We start from the raw sequence: 17,591 nt of genomic DNA, 5'->3' as shown, positions 1-17,591 counted from the left end.
AATGAGCTGCAGGTTTGCTGGGATGAAGGAGAAGACTGATCATTATTCTGGGAAAAAGCTGGAGGATGGCCCCAAATTCTTGGGATGTTGATATGGTTCCTGGCAAGTCCACTGTGTTGAGAGCTTCTCTGACTACCCTGCTCTGGACCACTTGGCTGGTGGTGCCATGAGACAGACGGTTGCTATAGGTGTTATCAAAGCAGTGGACAAGAAGGCAGTTGGAGCTGGCAAGGTCACCAAGTCTGCCCAGAAAGCTCAGAAGGTTAAATGAATATTATATCCGCCACCCCAGTCTTAATCAGTGGTCAAAGATGGTCTCAGAACAGTTGCTCTCAACTGGCCATTTAAGTTTCATAGTAAAAGACTGGTTAATAACAATTCATTGTAAAACCCTCAGAAAAAGGAGAATTTTTTGTGGACCATTTGTTTTGTGTGTGGCAGTTTTAAGTTATTAGTTTTTAAAATCAGTATCTTTTAATTGGTTAAAGCCCTCCTTAAGAAAATTATCCCCTGATTTGGATTAAGACATTGGAATTACATTCATCCTGGAGACCACAATAGGAAAAACTGAGAAAATGGATACTAATTTAACTTGAGATAAGGCCTTGCCAGTTGCCCTGCTATGGATCAGTGGCTCCCAGTAGCAGGCTTAAATTAAGTCCCTTTGAAACACTGAATGGTAGGCCATTCCAGGTGTCTGCCCAGGTGATAGAATCTATAGATGCTTTAAAAGACCTAGCAGTTGCCAATGATGTTGAAACTTTGGGCACTATACTAATCTCTGTTCATGCATTTGCCTCCAGCAGGTCTGCCTATCTAACTGAAGTAGATGGGAATTTCATTGTAGCTGGAGGAGGGTCAACTAAGTTGTTTAATTTTGTCTAAATAAATAGCACAGGAATTTAGTATATGTACTGAGAACTGGAACCAAAACACCCAAGTTCAATTACAAATTAGACAACAAAGTGCTAACGGGCTTCATCAGGTTCAGATAGTTGTAAATATATAAAAGGACAGACTAAATAGTCTAAGGAATGTTTGTCACCTCCGGAAGTAGCCAGAGCGGTCTTCGTCCTCTTCTCACAAGTTGGTGGAGTAGACACTGGCAGTCAGGAATTGTAATAGGAAGGAAACTTTGTATTCTATTACAAGTTAATCACTGAAAGTATGTTGCCTATAAGCTTAAATTATACATAGTGGCCCATCTCTGGGAACCCTGCCTCCCAGGTAATGAGCACTAAGCTAAAAAAAACCTTTGTTTAGCTCACAGGAAACATCCTGACCAGGCCCACCTGTGAATGACTGCAGGCAGGAAGAAATTAACACATCCCCTCTGGAGGTGGACCAGAACCAGGAAATGTTTGACTTAACTCCCTCCTCTTTTAGTATAAAAGAAGCCTGAGTTCTAACTCAGGCACATGGTTCTTTGGGGCACAAGTTCACCATCCTCTTGGTCTGCCAGCTTTCTGAGTAAAGTCGCAATTCCTTGCCCCAACAACTCATCTCTTGATTTATTGGCCTGTTGTGTGGAGAGCAGTATGAGCTTGGACTTGGTAACACTGAGCCCAGGAAGTGCAAAATTCCAGAAGGGAGATTTAGGTTAGGTGCTAGAAAGGAGAGTCTGCTAGAGACCATGAAATGAGCTATATTCCCGAATTTATCTCTCCAGCCACTTGCAAGCAGAGGTTTGATGGCCACCTTTTAGGGTTTCTCTTAATGCTATGAGATTGTCCTAGGTAACCTCAAAGGCTCCTTCAAGGTTCTACGATTCCATCAGCCTTGTCCTTGGCCAAATGTATTAATTAGGACTTGTGACTTCATATAGCAGGCACCCAACTAACCAGAGCTTGAATGTATGGGCTCTCTTGGAAGAGCAAAGATGCAGCCGATCCTCAGTCGTAATGGAACCAGGAACATGAAACCTGCAGGACTCTCTACAATTCATGCCTCCACTTTGGCTTTGCTGACTTTCTTCTCTTTCTTAATCCAATTTCCATCATATATCAGAAAACATAGCCACTGACAGCTCCTGGCCTTTTTTTTCCCCATCTAATAGTTTCTGTCACTGGAGATGAACTGCCTCTTTGGTATCAAGGCAAAAAATAACACATCTTCACAGGCAAGGGTACAGACTGACCCATTTTAGGAGTCTGCACCCCCTATACCACCATCAGTTGAAGCCAGAAGAATGGGACTAGTTAGAAAATGGCAGGTCTCTTGGGAACACTATGGATAGATCAGAAAAGGAAGCATACTAAACGAAATAGTCCCCTACCTCAAAGCAAAATGACAAAAATGACAGGAAGCTGGTGCTCGGGCATTAAGAACACCAGAGGTTTAAAGTCTTTCTAACTCCACCGTATACAAACTATGAACATAAAGTTTAGGACTCGGGAATCTTCCAAGTTGATAACCATAATCTTTCCGAGAATATCTGAAAGGGATATTCACTGTTAGTCTGTGTATTCGGCAACTGTAATGTGCTTAGTGCTGAGCTAGGTGCTATGCTGGGTACAGAGCTATAGTCCATGGTTCCTATGTTCAAAGATCTAACAATTGAATGGGATTAGGACTGAGGAGCATTCTGAGAACCATTTTAAATAAAATAGAGGATTATCCCTCACCAATGACTAGTCCTCGCATCAAGTTTAAGTTAAAACTCTCTTCTCAAGGAAACCCTCAATGGTTCAGAAGTAGCTTAGGCTACAGAAATCTGTATTGTTTATTCAGTTGTCCACTCATAAACACTTCATGTGAACTCACCTTTGCTTTAGACACACTACGAAGTGGTAGAGTTGCAGTTCCCTACCCTCAACTTTCTCAGCTGCTGTTCTCTCTGCCTGGAATATTCTTCACCTAACTCCCATCTCCCATTGCCACCATCACCTTGTATTTAACTCCTGTTCATTTTTATAGATATTAGCCTTCCTCAACTCTCTTGACTGGGTTAAAACACTGCTGTATATTCCCATAGCTTTTATCCCCTTTGGAAAGTTATCTTACTTGTAATTTTTTACCCAATGTGTGTCTTCCTTAGTAGAATGAAAGTCCCTTGGTGATAGGGCCATGCTTTTTCTGTTCACTACAATGCCTAAAATAGTGTCTCAAAATAGCAAGGACTAAATATTCATTAATTTGGCAGATATTTATGGAACATCTATGTGTCCAGCATTGTTCTTATCACTGAGGATACAAAAGAGGGGGGAAAAAACCCATATATGGTCCCTTCCTTGAAGGAGCTTATAAGTTAGTCAAAGTGTTGATTTAATGATGGAAGAATGTTTAACCCAAACTCCTTATTTCCCAGGTGAAGAAATGATTGCCAGAGAGACTAAGTGACTTAAGTCATATGAAGAATTTGAGTGCTGTAGGTTGTTTTTTTGTTTTTTATTCCCTCTTACACACTGCTTCTCAATACACATTTCACAAACCAAAGGTGGATGTGTGAACTTCTGTTCATTCAGTCCATGGATGCTAGAGGATACTGAGGCCTCATGAGCTATGTGAGTGGAGACAAACATGCAGAGAATGTGATTTTTATGCCAAGAATGTTAAAGGTTAAGTCAGTACAGACAGCTTTGGTGATTTCTTGGCCAATTCTCCCACAGCCCCCATGACAGTGACCATCATGCCCTTCATCTTTGCTTGTGGACCCTCGGCGTCTGGAGTTCCTGGGAAAGTGAAGGTGTTGGCGTCGATGCAGCCATGTGGTTAGGGTTTAGTCAGGAACTGGTACAGGAGAGCTCAGTCCTGAGCCAGGAATTGCAGGAAGGGACTAACATGGATCACTTCTGAGAAAGTAGAAGGGCTTTTCAGGAGAGGGCATATAAAAAAGGCAAGGAGATTTTTAGGAGTGTATGAATAGCACATAGCTTGCTAGAGCAGAGAGTATATATTAAATAGTGAAAATATGGGATAGATATGGGGGACTGGGCTGGAATCGAGTCCTTGGAAATGAAAGAAATGGCTGGTTCAAGGAATGGAGAGAAAACTAGGTTTGGATTTCAGTTGGATTTCTAATTAATCAAACTCGCTCTTAAATTTAGAGCTGGGGAGGACTTCCACTGGAACTTTGCTGGGGTTCTTTCTCGCAGTTTGAGGAACCACCCTAGAAGGGTATGGAGAGACCCTCTCCTCCACTCATACTCACGCGACAGAAGCCAGTCTCTGGACAGGCTGTTATATATCAGTTGTTCCATGTCAGGTTACCACGTGTGTGTCCCCAACTGAAAATGCACCCCACCCCAGTCCCCCGCAAAGTTGAACTGACACATCAGTGGAGACACATAGCATAGTGCCAACTGTCACCCTCGCCATCTCCAACCAGGGAATGGCAGAGCCTGTGCGTGATTCTCTTTGACTGCTGTCAGTGGAGGCCACACTGACTCAGAAATCTCACTCGTTTAAATCTGTGAGTTGCTGAGTCATCTCATCAGAAAGCACCTCAATTCTGCAATAATCTGTTTTAAAAGCAACCAATTTTAATGATGTGAGCCGAAATCCTTTGGCATTTTAAAGTGCTCTACTGAGGGCTATCTGCTAGGACTAGCGGTTTGCTTCTGTTACGGAGAGGCGGAAAAGATGATTTCATTGTCTTTAAATCATGTGCGGGCTCAGGGAATGAGCTGTAGCAGGCTTGGGAATGTGTGGGAAGAAGTCAGAAGGCCATGCACGCAACGTCTGCAAAGAAAATGTTTTATTTAAAGTGTTAAATACCATCACGAGAATGAATTTGAGTTTTCCATTAGTTGGTGTTCATTACAGGACTAATCTGCCCTTTTTTTTTCCAGCTGGAATTCCCTTTACTTTTAAAACATACTATGTACAGGGCAGCAATGGTCACTGGAATAGTGCTATTTACATGACTAAACCACAAGTCGAGGTGCAGACATGTGAAAATTAAAAAAAAAAATACACCAACATTAAAATAAATACTGCATAAATGACAGGTATGTACAAATATTCCATACAGTCATGTCCTTCTTATTAAAATTAGAAATAATTTATATAGGAATATGCACAAAAGATTATGTGACTGCATCTTAGTATCAGGAAAATGGTAAACGTTTATTCTAAGGGAGAGTATAGACACTATAGGTCTAGTAAGTCAATTGTTGCTGGTACACAAGTGTCTAAATTATTTCCGTAGAGTTTTATTCGTTCTTTTCAACTTTACCTGGGTCCATCCTAGGTCTCAGAATGTCAAGACACAGTCTCGGTGTATTTCGTATTGCACCACATAAAGAGAAGGCATTTTTAGTGATACTCATTTTTAACTTTTGCACCATATCAAGCATGATAGTTTTGAATGGTCAACACTGAACTTAAAAAGGAACACAAGAGAGCAATTTTTGTGCGTGGCCTTAAACAAATGGTATGTACGTGGATTTCGAAAGTTGTTGCAAGAAGTTAAAATCCATCTATAAGAATGTGTTATCAAAGTGCACAGAAAGAAACAAAGAAATATGGGTGGTTTATTACATTACTCGGTGACTCTTCTCCTAAGTCGGGGAACTTAAGAGAAATTTGACCTTGCAGCACCACCCAATGGTAATAACTGTCTGTAAAACCAAAGGCAGGGGTTTGATTTTGGGGATTCGTGTGTAGACTTTTGGTGATGGCATCAAAGAACTGTTAATAGGCAGACTGACTTTCTTTGAGTCACCTAAAAATTGGAGCTTTAAAATTATCTGTTGCAAATTTATGTTTGCTATATTTCTTTAGAAATATAATTTGTGAAAAATTGAATTTTACTACAGATAAATGAATTAATAAACAGTCTTGGGTTTCAGGGCTCCAAATTGTTAGCGTTTCTATTCACATAGTAAATGGAAATTGGCTAAAGGAATTGCTTCATGCTTTAATTAACTAGAAAACAAAACACAAAACCTAAGACCTTCTAAAAATAATACTTTAACCCCTGTACGAATAATGCTGGTGCTAAAAACAAATTTATTAGACATTACAATGGCCACATGATTTTAGGATTTTCCTGTAAACTGAACTTTGAAGATGAAAATAAAATTACCATGCACTGTACAATAAATTGCAAAAGTTCAAATATCTTCTTTATCAAATACATGCTGACTTGCTCTAATGTACTCCCAAGTCATGTTGCAAAATCCTTTTCAACATGCTTGAAATAAAGAAAGCTTTTAGTTTTTTCCCCGCCTTGAGAAATTCAGAGATTCAGAAGCATCTACAGCTCTGAATCAAACATGGGGTATAAGAGAGTATCAGGTCAAAAACTTGTAATTTTTTAGCATAATGTTCACTCTGGTAGGGAGAAAGAAAATAAAAGCTTAAAAGAGAGAAGAAGAAAAGTGAGATAGAGGAAGAAAGATGTGAACAATTTGCACATATTGAACTTTAATATTTGTATATTTAACATGGAAATAAATTGAATATGTTATACTTATTTGTCACATGAAGAGAATTTTAAGTATTTTCTAGAAAGTATTTTCTTCTGTAATGTCTGCCAAAACACAGACTATGATTACTTTAAAGAATAAACATGGTGTGTCTTTGTATCACCCTGTTGCATTCTCTCCCTTTTTTAAAACCATGCACTAGTGAAATTTATTTTTAAAAATAATATAAATTGTTGAAAATGGCTGATTTTTATTTTTATTTTTTGCAAGTTGCAGCCCCAAGAAAATAATTTAAGTATTCAGCTAATCTGTGTCCATGCAAAAAAAAGTTTAATTTCATTCAGTACAGTGGAGCCACAGAATTTTGTTTTTCAGAGTCCAACTCATCTTGGCATTAGTGGGTGCCATGCCTGCTGGAGCTCTGAAGTCTGCCACTGTTCACGCTGTCACACTGGACTGGCTGCTCCCGTCCCCGTCCAGAGGAGGGCTGACGTTTTTGTCCTGGACCAAGTCTTTGGTCTCTTGCTTTTCACCTGATGCTTCCTAGGACTTCATGCCTTGACTTGTAACATGGCTTAATGGCTGGATAGCTCCATTTCTGTGGCATCACAGGACTTTGGGGTCAGAGAAATGAAGAAAAAGGAATGATAAAAATATAAAGGTGCCATTGAAAAGGGCTTTTGTTGCATGAAACTGATTCTTTGAGATTAATCCATGGCTTCAGATTGGACCAAAACGTGAGTGTTATTGAACTCCAAACCTGATAGTTCGTCATAGCTCCGCTCTTTCACCTGAGGGCCTTCTTTAGGGCACAATGTGTGCAACTTCCTCTGAGAACACAGGATCGCTTTGTATCCCTAGAAACAGGCTCAGAAGACACAACATTAAGCATGCAGTGTTACCAGGGTTTGCGACCTGTGGGTTTTTTTCTTTTTTTGTAACGCTGGTTGCTATGACAACAGTTTTACAGCTGCTATGAACGAGAGTAAGAAGGTCCAGGTGAACTTTCCAGAGATGATTGGGAAGCTCTTCTTGTCAGAGGGGCCAAGGTTGGATCTACTAGGGAGGAAGTGGGGAAGAGTTTGAACCAGCCAATCACCATATTGGATAGCTCCAGTTCATCTAAAAGTATCTGGGCCACTCCCATAAAGGATTTGTGATCCATGCGGCCATAGTCTCCCCAGACTATGATCTGTTGACAAAATTAAAAGAGCAATGTCAGTAGAATCATGTATGTAAAAGCTTGTCAACTACAATACATTCAGTTAGTGTGCTGACATCAAACATCAAGTTATGTAGTTGTATTTAATTGCTGGGATAGTTGTCTTTGCTAGAATCCGAAGGTACGTGAGGAAAACTTTACAGGAGTGTTAAGATCATATGCAATCAAGGAAGACGGGAGCTTATGTGTGACGGGGGTTTACAAGTCTATAGTCACTTTAAAGGAAACAAGAGTGTGTATAGCTTTTTTTTTTTCTTTCTCACATTCATCTCCATTATGGTTTATTACAGGATATTGAATATCTCGATAGTTCCCTAGTGTGTATAGCTTTATAGCACTGGCCACTACTTTGAAGTTTCCCAAGAATTTCAGCTGTGAGGAATGGAAAAGGATGTGATAAGAAAAGATGTTGGATACAAAGTTTGACTCCATGAAGACACTTTCTTAGGTAAGGAATATATAATTCAGTAAATACCTGTAAAACCTTTCCTTGGGGACTTTCTTCGAAAGATAACAGTTGCTGGTAGAGGGGTTCCAGCGTCTTTCTTGCCACTTTTGTTTTCCTTTTGGCTATGCAGACTCCATTATCTAATAGATACACCTTTACATATGGTGCTTGGGGAAGAAAACACAGAGGAGAGTTAAGTGATGAGCTATGGTTACGGAACACCCAGCTTACAGGTGACATCTGCCACAGCTTAACCTTAGGCTGGAAGATCCAGCGGTCAAAAATCACTGGCCTTTCCACATTATGTCAAAATCATTAGCTAAACAATCGATAACTATCAGCCATTCAGGTAGTTTTAGGCAATGTTAACATAGCATCTGAGTTGATTACTATTTTGCCATCAACTGGTTATATGGATTTGAACAACCGCGTTAAAAAAAGGAGAAATGCTTCCAGTCCCTAACAATTTCAAGAAAGATGTCTCGCTCAGTTTTTCATGTGTCAATACTTAAATCTAATTAAACGTGCTTGAAATTAGATTGTTTTACTCACCCATCCCCACAAATCATTGATCACTCAAAAGGGTTTATTTATTGATGGTGTGGGTACACAACAGGGGTGGGGTTTGATGTAATATGTTCAAATTAGCCAGGAAGAGGCAACTAATTATGAATACCATGGGTTCAAGTTTTTCTGACAGACTCTTCATAAAAACATTTTCGTGCATGTACAAACTGCAGAATTCTTTCTAGCAGAGTCAGTTGACTAAGCGCCAAGACGTTTATGAACACAACCGTCTTAATCACCACAGCAAGGTTGTACAATAGGTAACAACATACATTACAATTTGGAATTTCTGCAGGGACAGGGAAGCTAGAGATTCAAAATTACAGTTCAGTCAGTGGAGGTGCTGAGGGGAGAAACCAAGTTTCAGAATTGTTCTATACATCAGATCCAGTGTTCTCTACATCTCTGCATCAGATATCTGGAATCTGTGGCATTCCTCATGGCTCGAAGCACCTTAGATTATGACATTTCGGTATGAAATATGTGACATCACAATAAAAACTTATAATGGTGCCTCTCTATACATTACAGGAAGTAAGAATCTTAGAATGTCCTTTACATATGGGCTTATGCTACTTTGGGAACCTGTAACTATTTTTATTCCAATTCCAGGACTCTAAGGATTCTTAAGGAGAATTTAGAAGCTCCAGATAAACTGAAGAATAACACAAAACACTAGCTAACAAGAACTTATGTACATGTCATACAAAATGAATGTGATAGGTTTTGTTTTGCAGTGGTTTCTCATTTATCAAAATTTATCTAACGACTTGTCTTATCCCCATCTGGCCACTCTCACTGGGTGCTCACTCAGGACAAACACACAAACTACCACTTAACTGTCTCATTTATTAGTATCCTTGATCATTTAAGAGCAAAGTTTCCAGTATCTAATCAAAAACAAAGTCTCTGAATTGAAAAGTGTGGACTATGAACAATAATAGAAGAATCTCTTCTGTTCTTACCTGGCAGTGTCTTGGAACCTGGTTTTACAACAAGGCCACGGGCCCGAATGATTTCCACCTCCAGCTGTCCCTTTTTGTCCATCATTCCTACCTGAATGTCACCTAATGGCGTGTGAGGAAGAAACAAACAGTGAGAGAAATGTTTGTGCCAAAGACCTTGGTTTAACATTGTTTCATCATTTCCTACATCTTTTCCTAAATCTTTTCCTAAATTCAAATATATTTAAAAATTTATCAATGATACTTTACTTTAAAAAGCATACAAATTAAAATGGAAAAATTTAGTCACAGTTTTTTGTTTAAATCTAAGATACTCATTCCTGATAATACTGTTAAAGATCCTATGAAATTAAAGAATGTGATTTTCAATAATCTAAAAGAAAAACAATGAATCACGTGACAAATTCTTACCCATGGCAGGTGTGGCCAGAGTCTGGCGCCCCACTAGCTGGGCAGGGCCAAGGCCATCCAGAAAATCACTGAATTGGCTATCAGAGGCCAAGCGGACACCAGGGAAAATCAGACTAAAAGTAAAATAACACACAGGATTAAACCCTCCACTCCTGTTTCCATCTAGCCCCCTTTCCGTGGCAGGAGCAGCTGGTACCACTATTTTGCCACTTACATTAATTGGATCCCAACCTCCCCACTGCACCTCCATGGCTCTCCCTCCTTATCCTCTAGCAGCCCTCGTCCTGTATTGCAAGCCTCTGTTTATGTGCCTTTCTTTTCCGTGTCTGGAGGGCATGAACTGTGATTTCTATGTATAGCACTCAGTACACTTTGAGCACTTATTCCATGACAGGCATTAGCATACTGAATCTCTTAGCTGCACTATGACAGAGGTTCTATTATTTAACCCATTTTATCGATGAAGAAAGTCTTCAGATCAGATCATTCCCATCAACACCCAAACACTGCTATTTCTTCCACCTTAAAAAAATCCCTTTCCTAACCTCCTTCCCTCCGCAGCTACCGCCCCGTTTCTCTCCTTGGAACTTCGTAGAGCTGTCTCTATGTACCATCTTCAATTTCTTTCCTCTCATTCTCCTTTGAAAATCGAATCAGTTTTTCCTTGCTCTCTTCCTCAATTTTTCTCCACTCCACCAAAATTTCTCTGATCAAGGTTACCTAACAGCCACAGTGGTAAATCCGACCGTTAATACTCCAGACTTGTCTAATTGAACATATTAGCCTCATTTGACCCAACCGATCCCTCCCTCTTCCTTGAAATACTTTCTCCACTTTGCTTCCTGGACTCTCTAGCCTCCTGGTTTTCCTCTTTGGCTATTCTTCCTCAGTCTCCTTTGCTAATTTTGCCACTAAATATAGGAGGCTTCATCTTTTGACTTCTTCTCTTCAAGCCATCATTTTCTCTTTCTGTATTGCTGCAACAGCCTTCTGAATGATCTCCCCATTGCCACCTTTCTCTCCACTCCCACAGCAATCAGAGTGATCTGTTAAAACTGAAGCCAGATAATGTCAGGCCTCTGCTCACAGTCCTCCATTGGTTTCTCATCTCGATCTGGGTAAAAGCAAAGTCCTTGCAATGATGTATAAAGACAATACAACCTGTCCACCCCTGCCCCCCATATCTTAATTCCTAGTTTTTTTTTACTATTCCTGCCCTCATTCCCCGGTGCCGCCATTCCCACTACTGATGCCAGGTAAGCTCCAGCCTCAGCGTTGCTTCAGCCTGAAATGTTCTTCCTTCAGACATTCACGTGTTCACTAACTTCCTTCAGATTTTAAATCAAATGTGCCCTTTCCCCTGTCTAATCTACGTAAAACCCTACCCTTAACCTCTGCCATCTCTTCTCTCACCTTTTTCTCCTTAGCACTTATACCACCTAATCTATTATATATTAAATATTATATATTTTCCTAATTTTTCTTGTATTTGAACAATTTTTCAAGTTTATTGTCCATCTTATCTGTTAGACTGTAAGTTTGATGAGGGTAGGGTTTTTTTTCTTATTTGTTCACTGATCTATATCCAGCACTAGAACCATGCCTGAAATACTGTAAGTACTTGTTAAACTCAATCAATTAATTAAAATGAATCTTAAAAAAATTACATAACTTGCCCAAGTTTCTATAGCACCAAAAAACAGATTAGAATTTAAGCCTAAATGATTCTAAAGCCTATGGTCTAACCACCAACTGATTTTTGCTTCCTCGGATGACATATATCCCCAACTCATAGCAAAGTGCCTAGAACACTAGAAGGTATGGAAATATCTGTTGAATGAATTTATGAGTATTCATCCCATTTCTCCAATAAGACTATAAACACCTGGAGCACAGGGGTCATAGTTTGAACATTTTTATATCCCTAACAGTGTCTAACGCAGTGCTTTGCAGTGATGAGTGCGCACTGCACATTTCTTTTTTCCTTGATTCTCCATCTCCTTTAAGACTTCCTTGATTAACGTCCAATCTATTTCGTCCCCCAAGCTTAATTAATTCCCAAATATACAGTTAATCCGAACATTTTTAATGCTTCCATAAATATCCCATATAACCTTACTTACAAATGTATGGAAACCATATATATATCTCGTATTTATATAACTGTGCTAGACAAATGATCCCTAGGGCAAATCATCAACACTGCCAGCGGCTCCTATGGCCTCACACCTGTGAACTGACTACACATACGTTGCCTGAGCACCTGATGCTTCCATGGTGATGACAGATGAGGTCAGTAAACCCCACTCTCCTCTATTAATGTCCTTTACGCACCCATCTACGATCTGCAGTTGCTAATTATTGTTAATTTGTTGGTGACAGGGCTGTACAATCTTGACAAATGCTTTAAAAATATCTCAGACACAGTGGAGTCAAGGGAAAGCTACATGATAACTACATAAAGGAAAGGCTCACCAACTTTGCGGCATTTCATTTTGGCTGTTACATTTATCTGAACTGTTTGTTACTGGATGGAACTAAGTATGTATCGATATTCTATATTTTTTAGTAATAACTCTTAGAGCAAGGATTTAAAAAAATTAGCATCGTACATGTGGCATGGGCACAAGTGCTTATTATTTCTGTGCTTTTATGTATTATTTCAAGGTAGGGCAAACTTCTATTTGTGACAGTCACATTTTAGCATCTTGCCCTTAAATTGAAACACTTTATCCCCAAACCTGTTTCCATTGATATAAAAAGCCAGATATGTCACATTTCTCAGTGTGGCGGGTAAGCAAAAGTTTTCTTCACAGCAAATCAGCCAGTGAAAGTTGAAATGGTGCTATAGGGCCTGTGAGTTAGCTTTGGTGAAAGCACAGAGAGTGAGGTAGAGAAGAAGGTCTCCAGCAAGGCACGGAGACGACGGCACAGCCAGCATCACTCACTTTCCTTCTGAGCTATAGCTGTTCATGCTGCCATCTGTAGATTCTCGGCTTGCCTGTCGAGTCATCCAGTTCCTCATTTCCACAGCCAAGCCTGTTTCTGTACTTCTCTGCACGGTGCTCCGTAGCTTTTTACCACTGGCTTCTGCACGGACAGAAAACAAAAGGGGTGATAGTTTTGTCATCATCATCTGGTAACAAAAAATAGCAGCCGATGCTTTGAGGTCCTCAGATGAAGAACCTGCATAAATACAAAATGCTTTTATGAAGGAGACAGAGAGAAAAGGTATTTCAAATCACGTCTTGTTGAGGGATGAAAACTTTCTAAAAAATCTTCAAGAAGCACAAAATACCATTGTTTTATTTTCATTTAAAACAGTGTTCAAATTGGTAACAAAAGGAACAAAAAGGTTCAAGCTATGTAAAATAAGCTTTGTTTTCATTGTAATATTTAAATCAAGATTAATTTATGCCTTTTTCTTTTTTTTTGTCATAGTCAAAGAAGTAGGCCTTCACATTATTTCCAAAGAATAGGTGGTGAGTAATCCTCAATTCTAGCTTTAACTTTCACACAAAACCCTGTTTTTGCAGGGTGATCAGTATTAGAAAGCAAAGAAAGCTACACTAAGGAGAGAGCCTCGCCTGATAACACTTTCACATCTGTACGTCACTTTCAGAGAGGGTCTCATAAGGAATGCAAAACCCAGCAACGCCATGTGAAAAAAGAGCTTTTAAATTTTTGGTCCTGGATAGTCATGTTCTTAAGGATCTTCAACAGTTTGAATAGGAGGTTTGCTTATGGAAGCCAATTAGAAGACCAAACAGGAAACTGAGTCAAGTACCACAGATGTAACAGAGGTACGAAGTGCCATCTGCAGAGGTCAGGGAGGAAGGAGCATCACAGAGGGAGTTGGGACTTGAGCTGGGCTTGAAAAATGGGCCGATTGGGATCCAAGAAACAGCCCCAGTTATCAAAGGCCTTGCATGTTGGAATGTGGAGCTGAGAGATGACTGAAGCTGGAGCAACAGGGGGATGGTTCAAATTACTTGTATTGGGCTTCCCTGGTGGCGCAGTGGTTGAGAGTCTGCCTGCTGATGCAGGGGACGCGGGTTCGTGCCCCGGTCCAGGAGGATCCCACATGCCGCGGAGCGGCTGGGCCCGTGAGCCATGGCCACTGAGCCTGCGCGTCCGGAGCCTGTGCTCCACGACGGGGGAGGCCACAGCAGTGAGAGGCCCGCGTACCGCAAAAAAAAAAAAAAAAAAAAGAAAAAAAATTACTTGTATTAATTTACTTCCTGTCAGGTCTAAATATTTATCCACATTGACTATTCGTATCATTAGTATTTTGGGATATGGTAAGCTCTTTTAGTGCCTGGTATTAATAATTGCATTTTAGATCAATAAATATTTGGTGATGTTGACAGTGACTTGTGGAAATCCTTTCCATCAAACCTCTTGGAATATCTGCTCACCATTTTGAAACACTGCTTTAAATTTCATCTCTTCTCCACTTCCAACTTTAATGTACATCAAAATGCTTTAAAAAGTATACATAAAATATGTTATCACTGATCTACAACTCAGTTCCATAATCTGAGCCTCTTTTAGATAATTGATAGTAAAACATGTTGTACTGATATGAACTACTGAGAGGAGCTAAAACATCCCCCATTGATGACAGAAGGCTCTTCCTGCCAGAGAAATGGTTAATTAATACATGTAAAAAGTGAGAAAATTTTAAAATTACCAATTGGCAACCTCCAGTGGAATAAATGATTCAAATAAGGCACATCAATGGATGCTAATGCCATGAGATAAAAGGATATTCATATGAACCAAAAAAATCAGCCCACAACTTAGTTCTAATTGTTAAAGGAAAACAGGTACTTTACTACTGGGAAACCTGGCTATTGCCATCTTAATCAGGTGAGCAAACTTAGCACTAATAGTGGGGCAATCACTGTAGCACCTATCAAGCTGTTCTAGACAAAAGTACACAACCTGTTTCTAATCAGGTCTTTGCAACCAACTTCTAAGTTTTCAAAAATAGAGAGGCTAGAATAACAAGATAAAGGATACAGACACACAAAATCAAACAAACCCAGAGCATGGGATTTTGTTCAAGAGAATTGACTTAGTCTCTTAAAGTTAATATCATGAAAACTAACAAGGTGGGGGAATTGTTCCAGCTTTAAAAATACCACAGGGATGTAACTATTAAATGCTATAAGTATACTTTGACTGGTTTCTTTTCAAGAAAAAAACAACAAAAAAAGAAACCCTAAAAGCAAAACACTAAAAGCAATGTTAGGACAAGTAGGGAAAATATGAATATGAATTGAGTATTAGATGGGATAAGAAAATTGTTAATTTCCTTAGGTAGATAGTGGCATGTATTATAAAAAATTTCCTTATCGTTAGGAGATACATACGCTGAAGTATTTAGACATGAAATGTTATATTGTTTGCAACTTACTTTCGAACAGTATAGCAAAAAATACACATATACATGAAGAGGATTAAATAATAACAAAAAGGATGGGGATGAAGAGTAGACCTTGATAGCCATACATTCAATATTTATGATTTCATTTGAGAGTGATCCCCAAATGGCCACATTAAACTGAATGAAGTTAAGTCAGACAGAGAAAAACATATCATATGATATCGCTTATATGTGGAATCTAAAAAAATGGTACAAATGAACTTAGTTACAAAACAGAAATAGAGTCACTGAGGTAGAAAACAAACTTATGGTTACCAGGGAATAAAGGGTGGGGGAGGGATAAATTGGGAGATTGGGAATGACATATAGACACTACTATGTATAAAATGGGTAACTAATAAGAACCTACTGTATAGCACAGGGTACTCTACTCAGTACTCTGTAATGATCTATATGGAAAAGAAATCTAAAAAAGAGTGGATGCATGTATGTGTATAACTGGTTCACTTTGCTGTACAGCAGAAACTAACACAACATTGTAAATCAACTATACTCCAAACAAAATTAATAAAAAAAAAAGTAGTAAAATTTTGTCCAGGTGTGAACTGGAATCATGAAAGGTGCTGGGCTGGTGTGAGGGAGCCAGGCCAATGGCTGAGTCCTGGCCTCTCCGTGTAGCTTTACCATTCACTTCCTGTGAAGAGTGCCTATGAAGCATGAAAAACCACCCCCAAGTGAGATATACAACTTCAGTGACGTTTGAAAATGCAGAATGAGGATAAGTACAGAAAACATGACTTCCTAAAGGTCTCAGGACATGGCCTTTGCAGTGTCAAAAATCTACTGGTTTTCATGTAATGCCTGACTCTTATCACAGCAAAAGTGACTTGAAAATCTGCTATTACAGGCTGATGAGAACTAGTGACCATTTGGCAAAGAATAACAATACAACGAGCATGTAATCCTTTTGTTCACAGATTGCTTTTTACATGTGTCCTCTACAGAACAACTCTCCTAATCCCCATTTTACAGATCCAGTATCCAAGGGCCCCAGCGGGTTACACGATTCCCTGAAGCCAAACAAAAAATGACAGAACCAGAGTTTATACACAGTTCCCTGACTCCAAGTTCTCTGCTATTCACTATTTTGTTGTCAGAATATAACCAATGGGTAGCTTGGACAGCTGTCCATGGCGATGATACTAAGCTAACTCTATGAGTGCATGTGGAAGGCCCTGCTAGAAGCAGCTGGTGGGGTGGAAAGAGCAGAGAATAGTGAAGAGGTCAGGCCCTGGTGTCCAGCTGTTTCTCTTAGAATCCCTACTCTATCATGTACTAGCTGGGTGACATGAAGCAAGTTACCTTCTCTGTGACTCAGCTTTCTCAAACTGTGAAACGGCAATGCTAGTAATGCCTACCTGATATAATTTTTGTGACAGTTAAGGAAAATAATGTATTTAAAGTGCTTAGGATAGTGCCTGCTATATAGAAAATCTTCAATTAATGGTACTGTCATTATTTCTACCAGAAAGGAAATCAGAAAACATGTATTCTAGGCCAATCTTTATCACTGACTAGCTGGCTCTATGGCCTTCTCTGAGTCATATCCCTCTCCGAGTTTCAGGTTCCTCATTTATGAAAAAAAAAAAACAAAGGAGGGGGCTTCCCTGGTGACGCAGCGGTTGAGAGTCCACCTGCTGATGCAGGGGACACGGGTTCATGCCCCGGTCCGGGAAGATCCCACATGCCGCAGAGCGGCTGGGCCCGTGAGCCATGGCCGCTGAGCCTGCGCTTCCGGAGCCTGTGCTCCGCAAGGGGAGAGGCCACAACAGTGAGAGGCCGGCGTACCGCAAAAACAAACAAACAAAAGAACAAAGGAGGGGGAGGGTGCCAGAAGATCTCTGATCTCTTTTAGCTCTAAAGTCTATGAGTTTGTGTTATTAATGAATGACCAAGACCGTGATTAATAGCATATATTGAGGAGATAAGGCTACTCCCTGTCATCTGATGGAATCAAAGCATTCTAGGCATATGCTGAGCATTTAATAGCTTTTTTTTCTTTTTTTGCGGTATGCGGGCCTCTCACTGTTGTGGCCTCTCCCGTTGCGGAGCGCAGGCTCAGCGGCCATGGCTCACGGGCCCAGCCGCTTCGCGGCACGTGGGATCTTCCCGGACCGGGGCACGAACCCGTGTCCCCTGCATCGGCAGGCGGACT

General features: G+C 40.0%; 1 protein-coding gene across 3 annotated transcripts in view; it reads right to left on the bottom strand.

Annotated features, from left to right (window-relative positions):
- Positions 1-4,684: 4,684 nt before the first annotated feature.
- RIMS2 (regulating synaptic membrane exocytosis 2) overlaps positions 4,685-17,591 on the bottom strand; it is a 452,082-nt gene continuing 439,175 nt past the window's right edge. For 2 of the 3 annotated variants that reach the window (XM_032610227.1, XM_032610225.1), the window contains 5 exons: positions 12,933-13,074; positions 9,985-10,097; positions 9,574-9,675; positions 8,069-8,208; positions 4,685-7,563 (listed from right to left, as the gene is read on the bottom strand). In XM_032610227.1, coding sequence (XP_032466118.1) covers positions 7,345-7,563; positions 8,069-8,208; positions 9,574-9,675; positions 9,985-10,097; positions 12,933-13,074 — 716 coding nt within the window. In that variant the 3' untranslated portion in view covers positions 4,685-7,344. The remainder of the gene's footprint in view (positions 7,564-8,068; positions 8,209-9,573; positions 9,676-9,984; positions 10,098-12,932; positions 13,075-17,591) is intronic. The other variant, XM_032610226.1, reaches the window with a different exon arrangement.

The sequence above is a fragment of the Phocoena sinus genome, chromosome 17 (genome assembly GCF_008692025.1).
Source record: "Phocoena sinus isolate mPhoSin1 chromosome 17, mPhoSin1.pri, whole genome shotgun sequence".
Taxonomy (NCBI): Eukaryota; Metazoa; Chordata; class Mammalia; order Artiodactyla; family Phocoenidae; genus Phocoena; species Phocoena sinus.
The sequence above is the reverse complement of the archived record's forward strand: the minus strand, read 5'-3'. Positions and strand labels throughout refer to the sequence as shown.